The sequence below is a fragment of the Rhineura floridana genome, chromosome 21, assembly GCF_030035675.1.
Source record: "Rhineura floridana isolate rRhiFlo1 chromosome 21, rRhiFlo1.hap2, whole genome shotgun sequence".
Lineage (NCBI taxonomy): Eukaryota > Metazoa > Chordata > Lepidosauria > Squamata > Rhineuridae > Rhineura > Rhineura floridana.
In genome coordinates, this window is record NC_084500.1 from 7977869 (window position 1) to 7994773 (window position 16905).

Sequence of the window (16905 nt, forward strand, 5' to 3'; positions counted from 1 at the left end):
TTCCTCCTCCTACATTTCCAGGGCTTCTTCACAAGGTATCAGTCCAGAGGGTGGTTCAGATGGCTTCCCAACTTTGGATTCAGGGGGCCTTGGCATACTTTTCAAAGTTGTCAACCTGTGAGGTGTTGGTCTGGTTCAACCTCTGAATTGGGGGAGAGAGGAAGGGAGAGCTTGCAAATTTCAGTAAGGCTGTTTTACCTCCCCCCTGCCAGTTCTAACACTGGTTTCATCTCCTTGTTGGATATCAATGGGAAAATGTCCATTGATTTGAGAGCTTGCAGAGCGAGGCCAAACAGAACACCAGCATTGCGATATCACATTTGGGAAGCCGGGATCCAGATCTCATTGTGTTGCCGTCCTTTGTTTCTTGCTCACCTTCTCTTGAAAGAAGGAATGACACAAACAGCCTGCCTGAAGGGCCAAGGTCCCTCAACCGTAAAGCTGGGAGAATAAATATCACAGCTAAGAACAAAAATCATCCATCAAAGTGCTCAGTAGTGCCTGGCAATGAAGGAGGTGTGAATCTCTCCTAAAAATAAATATAAAAATGTCAGGTGCTACCACTTTCTATAATGTGCAGTGAAGCATGTCATAAAATATTGCTTTGTCTTTCCATCCCTTCCTAAGGTGCTTGGCTTTTCTTTTCTTTTTTTGACACTCATTTTTTTTGCCTCTCAGCTTTTTAAGAGAGTGGAACATAATCACTTTGTTTTGCAGAAAGTCCAAGGCTGGTATTGTGTGTGTTGGGTCTTATTTATTTGATGGAAGCTTAAATTGGCCTTTAGATCTGCATTCATTCTTGCTCATTCACTGTCTGTATTGAGGTGGAAAAAAGGTACTTATTCGGCAGCCCCCTCCAGTCTCAGAAGACAAATTTGCCCTTTGTCTGCAAGGCAATGGGAACTAGTTAACTCATGATTCATATACCAGTAGCGTAGAGGCAAATTCAGAAGTGCAGGATCCCTTCATAGTCAGAGCCATACCACCCCTTTTTTTGCTGCTGGGTTGAGAATGAGATCCTTGTGAATGCCTTCTCCCACAGCAACAGATGTCCCTAGGAGCCAATAAGCATGAATGGGGGGAGGTTTAGCTACTGAAAAGAGTCTTCTCAGTGGCTGACTCACCTCCTTTTCCTCTGATTGGCTTGTAGGACACTGGAGACATAGGGGCCCTGCTGAGAACCTGCTCCCAAAAAAGTAAGGGGTCTAAGACCCCCCCGAGTCCCTGGATGACTACTAGTCATATACTAGTGAGGAATCTGACTCATGATTAAGATACTAAGAGCAGTCTTCTGTTGGGCCATTGAGAATTTCATTTCAGTCCAGACACAGGGGCTTAATCCCTCCAACAGGGTTCAGACGTTACCGCTAGGTGGTGCACAGTGGAGGCTGGCCCATTTAGGGCAAACACGGTTCTGCCCCTCCAACCTCAGTCTGTCCTGAGTCAGTCCCACCTTTTTACCTGCCTTTTTATTTGCAAGCGGCATTACTTGTTAGCTGCCTCCTCCTCAGTCTCAGGGTTCCCCTTTCAGATCTCAGCAGGCAGGAGCGTAGCAACTGAACTAGAATTATTTGGCTCCACCTGTCATCGGCACTGGTTCTGCCTGCCATTGGCTCTGGTGCCGTCTCCAGCTGGGCCCACTACGTGCCTCCCCACCAATCCAAATGGGCACCAGCCACCATTGGTGGTGCATGCAGAGTATGTCAGGGAATTCCGGAGAACACAGAAATGGGAGTGGAAATTGCCAGTGTCCACATATTCATCCCATGATTCCATGGAATGGTATTGGTAATCGCTGTTGCTGCTGCTGCTGCTGCTGCTGCTGCTGCTTTCGGTCTGACATAATTTATTCCATTTCCCCTCCCCATTTGCTTTGTGTTTCCTTTGCAGTGAAACGAACAGGGGGAACGTAATGACAATGGGTTGCATTCAGTGTTACTCAGAGTAGACTCATTAAACTTAGCAGACAGGGCTCATTTTTGGAGGAAGGGCAGGATATAATTGTAATAAATAAAATAATAACTTGGGTCCATTCGCATCAGTGGCTCTACTCTGAGTAGAGCTTGGAAAGATCCTGAAGAGTTTCCATTGTTATAGACATAACTGGGCTAGATAGCTCCATGGTGTCTGACTGAACAAGGTAGGCTTATATGTTCATGTGAGTAGGGTTGACATTTCTGATGATGAGATGATACGCAAAGGCAATATATTACCTAAAATAGTTATAAAATAACATTGGGGAGGGTAGCAGGTGTTGAGAAACACGCTCTTATCTGAGACCTTGGAGAGCGGGTGCTGGTCAGAGTAGACTATGGTTCGATGGACTAATGGTCACTTGATCTTAGGATTCATATAATCCTGGGGCACTGGCATGGGAAAGGTTGTTGCCAGTGGGTGTAGACCAGCCTTTCCCAGGCTAGTGCTCTCCTGATATTTTGGACTACAACTCAGAGCTAGGAAAAGTGACTTTTTTTGAACTACAACTCCCATCAGCCCAATCCAGTCGCCATGCTGGCTGGGGCTGATGGGAGTTGTAGTTCAAAAAAGTCACTTTTCCAAGCTCTGCTACAACTCCCATCATTGGCCATGCTGGGTTGGGCAGATGGGAGTTGTAATTCACATCGGGAACCCACCACATTGACTACCTTTGATATTAGAATGTTCCCACTGCCAATTTGGATTTGAGACATCCTCCTGTTTTTGACTTCTTGCGATAAATTTACTTTGGCTCCTCATCGTTTGCAGGAACTGAGAGTCAGCAATTTTGGATGACTTTCAGCTCTGAGGCAGCATCTTAGCTTAGGCAGCTTAGTAATACCCACCCCCTCTCATTTTAGCAAATCAGCACTAACCATGTTCTAAAAGGATTCAGCAGGCTTATATCTAGTGCAAGATGTTATGTATTTAAAGGTATTGATTATCCGTCATTCCCTTTGGCCTAGGATGGAGACCTGTGTTTTGCCATTTTAGTTGGCCAAGAAAAGGATTTATACTGGCTATTGATGGAATATACCTAGGAATTATTGATACTGCAGGGTTGTATCCAATGTTGGTTCTACACAGAGTAGACACATTGAAATGAATAGGCATGTGTAACTTCAGTCCATTAATTTCAGTGGGTCAACTCTGAGTAGAATTTAGCTGAATACAACCCACAGATTCCAATAGCATATTTTAACACTGAAAAGCAAAGGCAACTCTGCAAAAGCAAAACTCAGAAGAAGAAGTAGTAGTAGTAGTCGTCATCTTCAAAAATGCACTGTTGGCCACTAAATGTATTAGGGGCAGCTAAAATGTCATAAATAGCAGGCAAGCTTCTGAGTTCACCAGAAGTCTTCACCAGCCAAGACATTACACAAAACAGGTGGGGTGGGGTGGAGTGGGAACAGTGGTAGGGAGATTAAGCAAAAATAAAAAGTACAAAAAATAGGCAGGATGTTGCATCCATGGAGGTTTGCATTCAGTCTCCATTGCAAGATGGAGAATGCAGATTGGATTAGTCTCTGCCAGGTGATGGAGGTATTAGGCTACACCAGGGATTACCAAAATGGCAGCCATGGGCACAGTGATGCCCTTTAGGTAGGGACGGGGGAGAAATTGGATTCAGTTTGCAAATAAAGGTAAACCTAACTAATTTGCCCTTTCTGAAACAATATGAGAATTGTAACACAGCCATCTTTCAAAATTCACACCTCCAAATTTTGCAATACAGTTCTCCAGGCAAGTAATGTGGACAAAAATGCATATACTAGGGTAAAGTTTCCATAAGAATACATAGATGAATGAAAATAACATACAAAATGCATACAAAATATTTTAGGGGAAATTGCTTCACAAAAATATGTATAGTAGGCAAAATTGCACACAGAAGTGTACACTAGGAGAAATTTGCACTGAAATCCTGGTGAATTTTCATGAGGACTTTTCTAAAAAAAAAAATCACAAACTGGCATGGAAATGTGGAGAAGTGAAAAATTTGAAAAATAAAAAACAGAGAAACCATGGCTGACAGATTTGCACATATTTACCTTTCGGTTTTCAACTGGTGGTTACCCTTTTCTCCTTTGAAAAGTACCTAGGTGGCTGGGAGACAGACTATTGCCTAAAGATGGAAAACATTACATAGTTTGAACATGGAAATGTGGTACAGTAATGTGAGGAATATTGCCATCTTTGAAAAAATCACTCTTAATTCATATATACCCAGCAGATCACTGCGCTTTGCAGGCACCATCTTATCAGGAGATCCGTTCCACACAACATAGGAAGTGGACCTTTAATGTAGTGGCACCAACCCTTTGGAATTCCCTCCCCTTAAATATTAGAAAGGTGCCATCTCTGTTATCTTTTCAGTGTCTACTGAAGACCTTTCTATTTCAACAAGCTTTTTAAGTAGAGACCTTACCCCAGTCTGCGTCTGTGTTGGAATTCCTTTTTAATACGTTTTTAAAGCTTTTTTAAAAAAAGATGTTTTTAAAGCTTTTGTAAAAAAAGATGTTTTTAAAGCTTTTTTAAAAAGATCTTTTTAAAGATGTCTTCTTTTAATTTGTTTTTAAGGATGTTTTGTTGTAAAAAGTCTCTTTTGATGATGTTTAGAGTGTTTTTAGTGCTTTTGTTTGCCACCCTAGGCTCCTACGGCAAGGAAGGGTAGGATATAAATCAAATAAATAAATAAATAAATAAATAATCTTTATAGGGAATAGAAATTCTGGACATTTTTCATATTACATTGTGGAACTTTATTGTATATGCTAATAATGTGAACCTTCCCTGACAGCATCCTTAGAAATTTGGGATGCATGCATAACATGCCATATAGATTACTTCTGATTATATACTCATGGGACAAAATAATATATATATATATATAATTGATAGCTGCCTTCTCTTTCCTGTTTTTCCCCAAATTTGTTACTTTTTGTTCTCTTTCCGGGCCCTGAGATCCTCAGGAGAGTCCCTTCTCTCAATACCTATGTCCTCACAAGCACAACTAGTGGGGACACGAGATAGGGCCTTTTCGGTGGCTGCCCAGAGGCTTTGGAACTCCTTCCTAGGGAAGCAAGAATGGCCCCCTCCTTGCAGTCCTTCTGTCGGCAAGCAAAGACATTTTTATTTCAACAAGCCTTTGGAACTGAAAGCTGTTAAGGACAGGACTTGAAGGGTGCTGCACTGCTATTGTCTAATTGTATTATTTTAAACTGAGTTTGAATTATTTTAACTGTATGTATGAATGGTTTTAATACTGTAAATTGTTTAATTTGATTTTAATAAAGACTTTTGTATGTTTTTAATTATATGTGTGCTTTTATCTGGAAGCCGCCCTGAGTTCCAGTTTTGGAAAAAGGGCGGGGTAAAAATAATGATAATAAATAAATAAATATTATTATATATGCATAACACCCAATTATATATATATATATATATATATATATATATATATATATAAACGTAATTGTGATTAACCAAACAGAGGTTTTTATTGTATTAACAAAACTTTTCAGCTTCCGCCTTCATCAGCTGCTAACATACAAATGCTGTTACCAAGGTGGCAGTTATAGAGCTTGGAGGATGGAATGCTCAGAGGGGCTTCATTTGCAGAAGCTAAGTACTGGTGGTACTGTCCTCCAGGGTCAGGCCATGTGGTGCCAATATATATAAGTACTTAGGGTTGTGTCCAGTGTCGGACCCAATTGAAATTAATGGGCATGATTAAATTACGTCCATGAATTTCAGTGGGTCTGCTCTGAGTAGAACTTAGTGGAATACAACCCATAGAACTGATGGAGGAAGCTGGAAGAGCGCCATTCTTCTGTCAAGGCTCAGATTAATTCCACCATATCTGACTTCTTACCTCTATCCCTTGGAAAAGTGAAGTGTACAAGTGTGCACCTTCTGTCTGTCTGTGTGATGGGGAAACCTGATCTGGATGGATAACTCACCAGTGTGTGCGTGTGGTGGGGTGGCCACGGCCCTCATTTGAAAATCCAAATGTCCCTACAGGCCCAAAAAGATTAGCAACCACTGGGTAGGGATGGGTGAGAATTTCAATTCAGATTGCATTACAAGCAGAATGCATTAAATTCACACTTTCTGAAACAATATGAGAACCGAAATACAGTCATCCTTTGAAATTTGCATTTATTAGAATTTTGGGATTCAGCTTTTCAAGTAAACAATATTTACAAAAATGCATATATTAGGGGAAAGTGTGCGTAAAAATGAACATGTGAGTGAAAATAACGTGCAAAAAGGCATGATGTGATGAGAAATGGGTTGCATCAAAACTGTCTACAAAAATGTGTTTATTTGGACAAATTTGCACTAAAATGATGGAGAATTTTCATGAGGATTTCTTTTTAAAAAATTGCAAATTGTTGCAGAAATGTAGAGATTTAACATTAGAAAAGTGAGAAACCAAGAGAACTGAAATTGACAGATCTTTCCATCCCTACCCCTGGGTTACACCTAAGATTCTGAGATAAAGAAGCAATGTTTGAACCCATTTTTCTGAAAACTGACTTTCTCTCCTGTTTGTGGTTTTGTTTTTTGTCCCTCTCCAGGCCTGTCCAAATCACTGGGGCTCATTGAAGGCTACGGTGGTCGTGGTAAAGGTGGGCTGCCTGCTACACTTTCCCCAGAGGAGGAAGAGAAGGCCAAGGGACCGCATGAGAAATACGGCTATAATTCCTACCTCAGTGAGAAAATATCACTGGACCGCACCATACCGGATTACCGCCCAACCAAGTGAGTGTCTCCATTTCACTGGATGCAAAGACATAGGGCCCTTCCAGACTCTCATCATTTTGGGGTGGGATTCAGTCATGTACCAGCAGTGGGCTGGTGCGCATTGGGACTAGTGTGGTGGAAGGCAAGGAATCAAACAGGAGCTGGAGCCAGAGCCAGTGACAGGTAGAAGCAACATATTCTAGTTCTGTCCGCATCATCCTCCCTGCTGAGTTCTACAAGGCCAATGCTGAGACAAAGGAGGAAGATGCTGACAGGCATGACCACTCCCTGGTTGTAAATAGGAAGGTAAGGGCTAGTGGGGGGCACACTGAAGTTGGTGGGGCACTGCCCCATTTGCCGTAATGGACAGGCCTCCTGTGCATACTGGCAAATCCAGGTTCCATCATGATGCATCTCCACAAGATCAAAAAGGCAAATGCTATTTTACGTGGCATCAACAGAAGTATAGTTTGCAAATCACGCTGAGTATTGATTTCCCTTTATTCGGCACTGGTTAGGCCTCATCTTGAATACTGCACCCAATTCTGGACACAGCACTTTAAGAAAGATACAGACAAACTGGAACGGGTTCAGAGCAGGAAAACAAGGATGATCAGGGGACTGGAAACAAAGCCCTATGAGGAGAGACTGAAAGAACTGGGCATGTTTAGCCTGGAGAAGGGAAGAGTGAGGGGAGATATGATAGCACTCTTCAAGTACTTGAAAGGTTGTCACACAGAGGAGGGTCGGGATGTCTTCTCGATCGTCCCAGAGTGCAGGACACGGAATAATGGGCTCAAGTTGCAGGAAGCCAGAGTTTGGATGAACATCAGGAAAAACTTCCTAACTGTTAGAAAGGTACAATACTTAAACCTTCAAGAGGGAGCTGGACAACCACCTGTCTTGGATGCTTTAATTTGGATTCCTGCACTGAGCAAGGGGTTGGATTCAATGGCCTTACAGGCCCCTTCCAACTCTGCTATTCTATGATTTTATGATTCTACAATTCTAGGTTAGCCAATGGTATAAAGCAGTTTCCTGTGTCCTTTTCACATTGTTATCAGTTGCTTTTTAGGTCACTTAACATAATCACCTGCATGCATTTTGCAGAGTTGAATATTTGCATCCCTTGGTTGTTGTTTTTTAACTGTACAGATGCTCTTCTGTTTTTTTTTTTGGAACTGCACATTTTGTGTCTGGCTCCACTTTTTTTTTAAAAAAAACTTCTCTGCAAATTATGCAAGTTTTAATTGACCACTAAATTGAGTGATTGATCAATTAAGATTTATTTCCTGTCAGTTCATGTGTAAAGCTGAATCTATCAAATTTGCACTTTCCAAAACAATATGAACTGAAACAGCCATCCTTTGAAATCCCCACTTCTCTGGATTTTGCAATGCAGTTCGCCAAACAAACACTATTTGCAAAAATGCATGTATTAAGGAAAAATGTGCATATAAATTAATGTATTGGTGAAAATAACATAGAATCATAGAACATAAAAATATGCATTAGAAGAAATGTCTTCCAAAATTGTGTACATGCATGCAAAATGTGTTTATTTGGAGAAATGTGCACTGAAATGATGAAGAATTTTCATGAGGATTTTAACAAAAAAAAATCACATATTGCTGTGGAAACCTGGAGAACTGAAAGAATCAAAACTGACAGATCTTTCCATCCCTACTTCCTATGCATGATTTTTCACCTCTGTCACCACTCGGAGTACTGCTTTTTTTCCTTGCCGTCAAAACTATGGGTTGTATCCAGTGTTACTCTTACTCAAAGTAGACCCATGGAAAATCTTGGACATGACTAACTTGGATTCATTCATTTCAATCTGTCTACTCTGATTTGTCTCTGTTCTGTGATGAGATGGATCTACTAATCTTGAGTACTGTGTCCAGTTCTGGACACCACACTAAGAAGGATGTAGACAATCTGGAATAAGTTCAGAGGAGGGCAACAAGGATGATCGGGGGACTGGAAACAAAGCCCTATGAGGAGAGACTAAAAGAACTGGGCATGTTTAGCCTGGAGAAGAGAAGACTGAGGGGAGATAGGATAGCCCTCCTCAAGTCCTTGAAAGGTTGTCACACAGAGGAGGGCCAGGATCTCTTCTCAATCATTCCAGGGTGCAGGACATGGAATAATGCACTCAAGTTGCAGGAAGCCAGATTTCAGCTAAACACCAGGAAAAAAGTCCTGTTAGAGCAGTGCAACAATGGAACCAGTGACCTGGGGAGGTGGTGGGCTCTCCAACTGTGGAGGCATTCAAGAGGCAGCTAGACAGGCACCTGTTGGGTATGCTTTGATTTGGATTCCTTCATTGAGCAGGAGGTTGAACTTGATGGCCTTATATGATCCTTCCACTATTCTATTATTCTACTTGTCCTATGTCTGATGCAGAAATGTATTGCTGGCAGATTATTGCATACATTGCATTGGTAGATGAGTAGATAAATGAACATTTGATGTTAGGGTTGACATTAGCAGGCCCTGAGTATATATGTTGACAGAAATGGCACCTAGGCTTGTTGCAGAGCCTGGTCCCCTGTCTGTTATGTGTCCGGTTGCTGCCAGCTTTGTAGCCAGGGTGGGGCAAATGTATGCACTCCCGTGAGCTGCGATTCCCCCCCCCCAATCTGTTTGGAAAATTTCCTTTTTAATTTGTGACATGTTAGACAATTGCAGCCTCCATTTAAAGAATGGCAACTTGTTTTAATAACAGGAGCAATTTAAAAATAGGAGCCTCTGCAATATTCAGTGCACAGCAAAAGCCTTCTCTAGAAGAATCCCCAAAAGTCTGCTACCTCAAGACTTTTCCTGACTGAAATCACTTATTTACTTAAGCGATCCTGGGGCAGGGGGAACATTCTGTATAGTAACATGACCCTTGAGTTAAATATCAGAACTTTGTGTTATGGGCTCTACGTCTTGGACTTTCCTTTGCTCTGCTTTTCAGTTTCAGTGTCCTCTACGAAGCCAGTGATAAAGAAGGACATTTCTTTGCCTGCAGTAAGAGTTTATTTATTCTGCAGGTATTTTGATGAGTAGAGTAAGATTGGGTGCTTATTGCTAAAGGGTGAAATAAAGAGACAAGTTAAAGTGATCTGAAAAAAATATCTACCCTAACTTACCTTGAACTGTTTAGTTTCTCAGGTTGTGCTCACTGTTAGAAGTACTCAGGTTGTGTTTCTCAGGTTGTGCCAAACTCAGTAGTTGGAAGTACTCAGGTAGAAGTTCTCAGATTGTGTCGAGCTCAGTAGTTGGAAGTACTCAGGTAGAAGTTCTCAGATTGTGTCGAGCTCAGTAGTTGGAAGTACTCAGGTAGAAGTTCTCAAGTTGTGTCGAGCTCAGTAGTTGGAAGTACTCAGTTAGAAGTTCTCAGGTTGTGTCGAGCTCAGCAGTTGGAAGTACTCAGGTAGAAGTTCTCAAGTTGTGTCGAACTCAGTGTTAGAAGTACTTAGGTAGAAGTTCTCAGATTGTGCTCACTGTTAGATGTACAGCAACAAGGATCATTCAGTTAGTAATCTAAGGGTTAATTCTGTTTACGGTTAGCCAGTTAAGCAAGAAGGGGGGATGGAGATGTTGCCTAGCAACCAGTCAGAATGTCATGGTCCTTGGCTGTGTAATTCTGAGGGGTTCCCCCACCCTATGTTTGGTTGTTGAATATCTTCCTGCTATGAAAAAGGCCTAATCTAAGAAGACAAAACCTCTTTTCTCAATGTATGCCCTGTGCCTGTTCAGTTTACTGGGGCCACATTCACACCATACATTTATTCCACAATTATTCCACTTTAAACACTCATGGCTTTCCACAAAGAATCTTGGGAAGTGTAGTTTGTGAAGAGTACTGAGAGCTGTCAGGAAGCTCCTGTTCTGCTCAGAGGGCTACAATTCCTCAAGTGCTTTAACAATCAATCCCTCTTCCCAGGGAACTCTGGGAATAGGGGTCTCCTAACAACTCTCAGCACCCTTCACAAACCACACTTCCAAAGATTCTTTGGGGGAAGCCATGGGTGTTTAAAGTGGAATAATTGTGGAATAAATGTACAGTATGAATGCAGCCTCGGTAAAATATTATGAGGATGTCTTCTCTCACTGGACTCCATCAGCTTTATGCAATGTCATGCTGGTAACACTCATTAGCTGTGAAATCTTTGGTGTTCAGTGTCATCCATATGCTGATGGCACCCAGAGGTATCGCATGCTCAAACTCTCCTTATCTACCAGGGACAATTCCCCGTCTTCTGGGATTTGGTGAATCATTCTCCCTATCTTGTTAGAGATTCATCTTGTCTCTCGTGGTGCATGTATATCCAAATAAATAAGTGCACGTGAATTTTCTGAGTGCTGAGCGGTACACAGCCTGTTATTTCTCACCTTGCAACTGCTGAATTTATATATCAAAATGTTAACCTATTTTAGGACAGTCATGCTTTTCTCTTTAACAAGAACAAACACGGCCTTTAAATTTGGAAAGCAAGCAGTTGCCAAGGAAATGAGTACAGCAAGAAAGTTTGGGACTTCATTAACATTCAGTGGAGAGGTGTGTGTGGCCTACGCAGTGATCTCTGGTAGTTGTTTCGACACACATACCTCACACACAATTCCCCAGAGTGACCAAGCATCCAGGACATGCGGGGGGGGGCAAGAAAACAGCAGCTGGACATATCTGTCAACATCTGGAGTTACAATGCTAAAAGAGAGCTAAAACAAACCCTTATGAGGAGGGACTGAAGAACTGGGCGTGTTTAGCCTTGAGGGGAGAAGACTGAGGGGAGATATGATAGCACTCTTCAAGTACATGAAAGGTTGTCACATAGAGGAGGGCCAGGATCTCTTCTCGATCGTCCCAGAGTGCAGGACACAGAATAATGGGCTCAAGTGACCGGAAGCCAGATTTCGGCAGAACATCAGGAAAAACGTCCTAACTGTTAGGAACCAATTACCTAAGGAGGTGGTGAGCTCTCCAACACTGGAGGCTTTTAAGAGACAGCTGGACAGCCACCTTTAAAGTAAGTTTTAGGTTGGATTCCTGCATTGAGCTTGGGTTGGACTCAATGGCCTTATAGGTCCCTTCCAGCTCTATGATTCTATTATTCTATGAGAGGTGGGCTGTGTCTAACCTTTCTCACCTCTGCACTTTCATTAGTGCTGCTCCCACAATCCTGACAACAAATAGCTCTCATCTGGCCTTCAAAAGAACATGTGTGGGCTTAAAGTGGTGTACCTCCACCAGATCCTTGCATGTGCTAACATCCTTGTACATGTTGACCTCCTCTCCAGATCTTCCCTGCAGTTGGGAGTCCTAGACAATCGGGGTTCTCAACTGCAGTTGGGAATACTAGGCAATCAGGGTTCTTGACTGCAGTTGGGAGTTCTAGGCAATCAGGGTTCTCAGCTGTGGTTGCCTGGACACAGAATCTCCCTGAAGACATTCATGCTGAATGTACAAAGTTTGGAAGAGGGGAGGTAGGGATGTATTGCATAGGGTTGTTGGTGGGCTAGGATGTATGGGCCCATGTTCTACCCGGCTTGAGACCTCTCACATTCGTCTGAATGCCTAAAGAGGGTCTGTGAGGGCCCATGAGGTGGGGCAAGGAGCTATAGCATTCACTTTCTCTTTCACACACACACACACACACACACACACACCTTAATTCTTTTTTTTCAAAATATGTCACAAAAGCTTGACTACAGCTGAACGTCAAGAAGACTAAGAAGATTTATGATTTATGATTTAAGCAGAAGATTTATGTAACTTCAAAGTTGACAATGAGGACATTGAACTTGTCAAGGATTATCAATACTTCGTCACAGTCATTAACCAAAATGGAGACAATAGTCAAGAAATCAGAAGGCAGCTAGGACTGGGGAAGGTAGTTATGAGAGACATAGAAAAGGTCCTCAAATGCAAAGATGTATCACTGAACACCAAAGTTAGGATCATTCAGACCATGGTATTCTCAATCTCTATGTATGAATGTGAAAGTTGGACAGTGAAAAAAGCAGATAAGAGAAAAATCAACTCATTTGAAATGTGGTGTTGGAGGAGAGCTTTGCGCATACCATGGACTGCGAAAAAGACAAATAATTGGGTGTTAGAACAAATTGAACCAGAACTATCTCTAGAAGCTAAAATAGTGAAACTGAGGTTATCATACTTTGGACATATAATGAGAAGACATGATTCACTAGAAAAGACAATAATGCTGGGAAAAACAGAAGGGAGTAGAAAAAGAGGAAGGTATTGCTTTTGCTTTTTTCCCTCCCTTTCAGAATACAAGATATATCTATACTCTGTTTTTTCAGGAGCAAACTGCTAGTGTTTCTATATAAGCTAAATGCATATTTAAAAAAAAGACACACCAAAAATACTTCATTCAAGTATCTTAGCTTCTGATTAAAATATATTTTGAGTCTAAGGAATTTAGCTCAAATGGGTTTCAGATTGCTTTATTAGCAGGGGAAACTGGTTAAACCCCCCTCTGGCGCATTCCACAGTGTGTATTAATTTCATCATAGCTCTGAAAGCATACATAGACAAATGGAAATCACTAGGCCATTCACAAAAACAACAGATTCAGGGAAGCCATCCAGTTTATTCTACTTGCTGGTTTCTGATCTGCCATTTTCTTGCAGAAAATAAAAATGTGTCTTTCTTTTAAGCAAAATAATTTGATATTTGCTCTTCTCAGATTCCTTAAAGCAACACTGGAAAGAAACCAGACTGAATTGCCCTAGAATCCATTTTCATCATTGTGGGATGTACTGGATGATGAATACTGTCAGAAGCTGCTGGGACGAGAATCAGGAATCCAAGGCTCTATGTAGTGAGCCACAAGGGCTAGAGCAGGTGTGGGAAACCTTTGGTCCTACAGATATTGTTGAAATACAACTCCCATCAGGCCCAGCAAGCATAGCCAATGGCCAGGCATGATGGGAGTTGTAGTTCAGCAACAATGGGCGGGCCAAAGCATCCCCACATCTGGTCTAGAGGTTGGGTACTGAAATGACTCCACCCTCTCAGGCTGACCATTGCCCCTCTTTCAACAGAACTACAAAGCGTTTCAAGTTTAGGTTGAGACTTTAACTGAGCGAGGTTGGTTGTTCCAGGTTCTTGTTCTTTGGCTTGACCTCCTCGGTTTGATTCTGAGCTAGTTCCCATCTTCTGTCTTAGTCCTGACAAGGAGCCCACAATGTAAGCTCCAAGTGAGCAACTTGCTCCAGTGACATCTGAGAGTGACTTCCAGGTCCACATCGTCCCTCCTGGCCTTTTGAAGGATGGAAGGCTTGGAGCCTAACACTCCTCCTCTGTTCTGACAAGTCCCTCTCAGTGCATTGACTGTGTTGCCAGGATGACATTGCAAGCTGAACCCCGGCTTTGAGAGGACAGTTCCTCAGAGGGGTGTTGGTTCTGTAGTTGATAATAGGCTATAGAGGTTTTACTTGGGGGGTCTCAGGTTCAAACCCCCCTGATCTGTTGGTCTTGGCGGTCATCCATTGACTTCTGGTGCTGCTGGAATGATGGATCTGGCCATAGAATCATAGAATAGTAGAGTTGGAAGAGGCCTAGAAGGCCATCAAGTCCAACCCCCTGCTCAATGCAAGGGGTTCATCTGTCAGCTCTGCACTGAGTCAGCAGTGCCGGTGGGGGCTGGAAATTCCTGGGTCGTTAGCCGGGAAGGGAAGTCCTTAGCCGGCAGTCTGGTTGTAAATCTGCCAGGCCAACGAGTAGGGAACCTGATAAGGGCCAGGCCGGTCTGAAGCTTACTTGCCAAGTCAGAAGTCCAGAAGCGAGGTCAGTAGAGGTCCGGGATCAATTGCCAAGGGGTCAGTCCAAGAGATGTTGCAGGGAAACTAGGTATACACGAAGCCACGCCTGACATTGCAGTCAGCAACAAGCTGAACCCAAGGTGTGCCTTATAAGGAGCAGGTTTGACAGCAGGTGTGAGCCCTCAGCGTTTTGGCCTTAAGGGGACAGGCCTGCCTCTCTTCTGCCTGACCTTCTGCTGTCTACGTTCTGCAGGTGAGGGGGGAGTATCCTGTTCACTGTCTGCGTCTGGCTGCAGGGCCTCCGCTGTATCTGGGGTGCTCTGCAGCTGAGGGGGAGAAGGAGCTGGATTCTCAGGAGTCTCCTCCGTGTCTCCTTCTGGGTCTGCTGCTCCTGGGTCTGCTGCTGTTACTCCCGAGTTGTCCTCATCTGAGGAGTCCTCTGACGGGGCCATGACATCATCCTCATTGGAGCCCAGGCTGCTCCTCTCAATGGGAATCCTGATAGCTCGCACTTGAAAAGCAGCATGTGCCTCTGGTCTGACACAGGTCTGGGTTATTTTCTTATGCGTGATGGGGTGCAAGAAAGTATATTCCATCCCTCCACACCTAGTTGTGTTGTCATGCCTCTGATGTTGGAGGCAAGGCTATTGCACTATAGGTTTGATGACCAGGTTCAACAAGAATGTGGACTTTTTGGGAGCAACAGACTCCATCACCACTAACGCAGTTTGAGAATCTCTCCCACTCCTTCCTGCCTATACAATGTTTTTTGTTTGGGTATCTTTGTTAAACTTTGGCACAGAGTTTTCTTAATGGCTCCGAACGTTTGTTATTGTTTTCAGCAAGTGGGTGGCAACAACAAAAGCATGAGCAGAGAATCCGGTAGAGTTTCAACCAAGCAGAAATGGTAAATTGTCCCCTTGACAATGGACCAAATATTTTTTTTCTGAACAAAAGAGAAAGTTGCTGCATCTTTTCTTTTGCTATGACCTCCCCGCCCCCTGTTTTGTAGGCTATGAGCCAAACTTGTTTAAGCAGGACCTGCGACAAAATGTGGTGGTGAATGCTCTTTTGTGGGAGGCTCAGTTCCCCTCCCCTCACATTAAGCCACATTTCCTGGCCACAGAACATGCTCCTTCCTCACTGGGCCATTTCTCCCCCCCCCAGTTAGGTTCTCACCCCCTTTTGAAAACCTTTGGGTCTCCCTGAGCCTGCTGATACACAAGAACATAAGGAGAGCCTGACTGGATCAGGCCAAAAGCCCATCTAATCCTGCATCCTGTTCCCACAGTGGCCAACCAGATGCCCCTATAGGAAGTCCACAAGCAGGATCTGAGCATGCAACTGTGCTCTCTCCTACTGTGATTTCCAGCAAATGGCATTCAGAGGCATACCATCTCTGATAGTGGAGGCAGAACATATAGCCTTTGTGGCCAGTAGCCATGGGTAACCATATCCTTCTTTGTCCTTTGGAAACCTCTCAGAGTTTTTCTGTTGAGGAAGCGGTATAAACATTTTGTTAAATAAATAACTGATAGCTATTTGGAACCTCCAGGTTTAGTGGGAGACTACTTCTAAACAGGCGTGTAGTTGTGCAGGCTCTCGGGAGCGGTCTTAGAAGGGGTAGGCCTAGAAGTAGGCATTGTGAGAGCAGGGGCACAGGATATAAATTCAGAAGGGCAAAATTACCACAGGCCAAACCACAAGTGCCAAAGACACTTGAAGAGAGACACTGCTTACAAGTGCCTGTACGCTAATGCTAGGAGCCTGCGAACCAAGATGGGAGAACTGGAGTGCTTGGTCTTAGAGGAGAGCATTGATATAGTGAGCATAACGGAGACCTGGTGGAATGGAGAAAACCAGTGGGATACGGTTATCCCTGGATATAAACTATATCGGAAGGACAGGGAAGGACGTATTGGTGGCGGAGTCGCTCTATACATGAAAGAAGTCATTAAATCCAGCAAGCTCGAAACCCCCAAAGAGGCGGATTCCTCCACAGAATCGTTGTGGGTGGTGATACCATGCCCCAGGAGGGATTTAATACTGGGAACAATCTATCGTCCCCCTGATCAAAATGCTCAGGGAGACCTTGAGATGAGATATGAAGTTGAGGAAGCATCCAAACTAGGAAATGTGGTAGTAATGGGTGACTCAATTACCCGGACATAGACTGGGCGCATATGTGTTCCAGTCATGACACAGAAGCAAAATTTCTAGATATTCTAAATGACTATTCCTTAGACCAGATGGTCATGGAACCAACCAGACGGATGGCAACCCTAGGAGCAGTGACAATAGTGCTATTAAATAAAACATACATGTAAATGGCCAATTGCCAAGAAAATCCAACACGGTCACATTTGACTTCAAAAGAGGAAACTTCACAAAAATGAG

At 43.2% G+C, this 16905-nt stretch overlaps 1 protein-coding gene across 2 annotated transcripts in view; it reads left to right on the plus strand.

Moving 5' to 3' along the window:
* GALNT17 (polypeptide N-acetylgalactosaminyltransferase 17) overlaps nucleotides 1-16905 on the plus strand; it is a 187867-nt gene that overhangs the window by 62161 nt on the left and 108801 nt on the right. For both annotated transcript variants that reach the window (XM_061605097.1, XM_061605096.1), the window contains one exon: nucleotides 6561-6744. In XM_061605097.1, the coding sequence (XP_061461081.1) occupies nucleotides 6561-6744 (184 nt within the window). The remainder of the gene's footprint in view (nucleotides 1-6560; nucleotides 6745-16905) is intronic.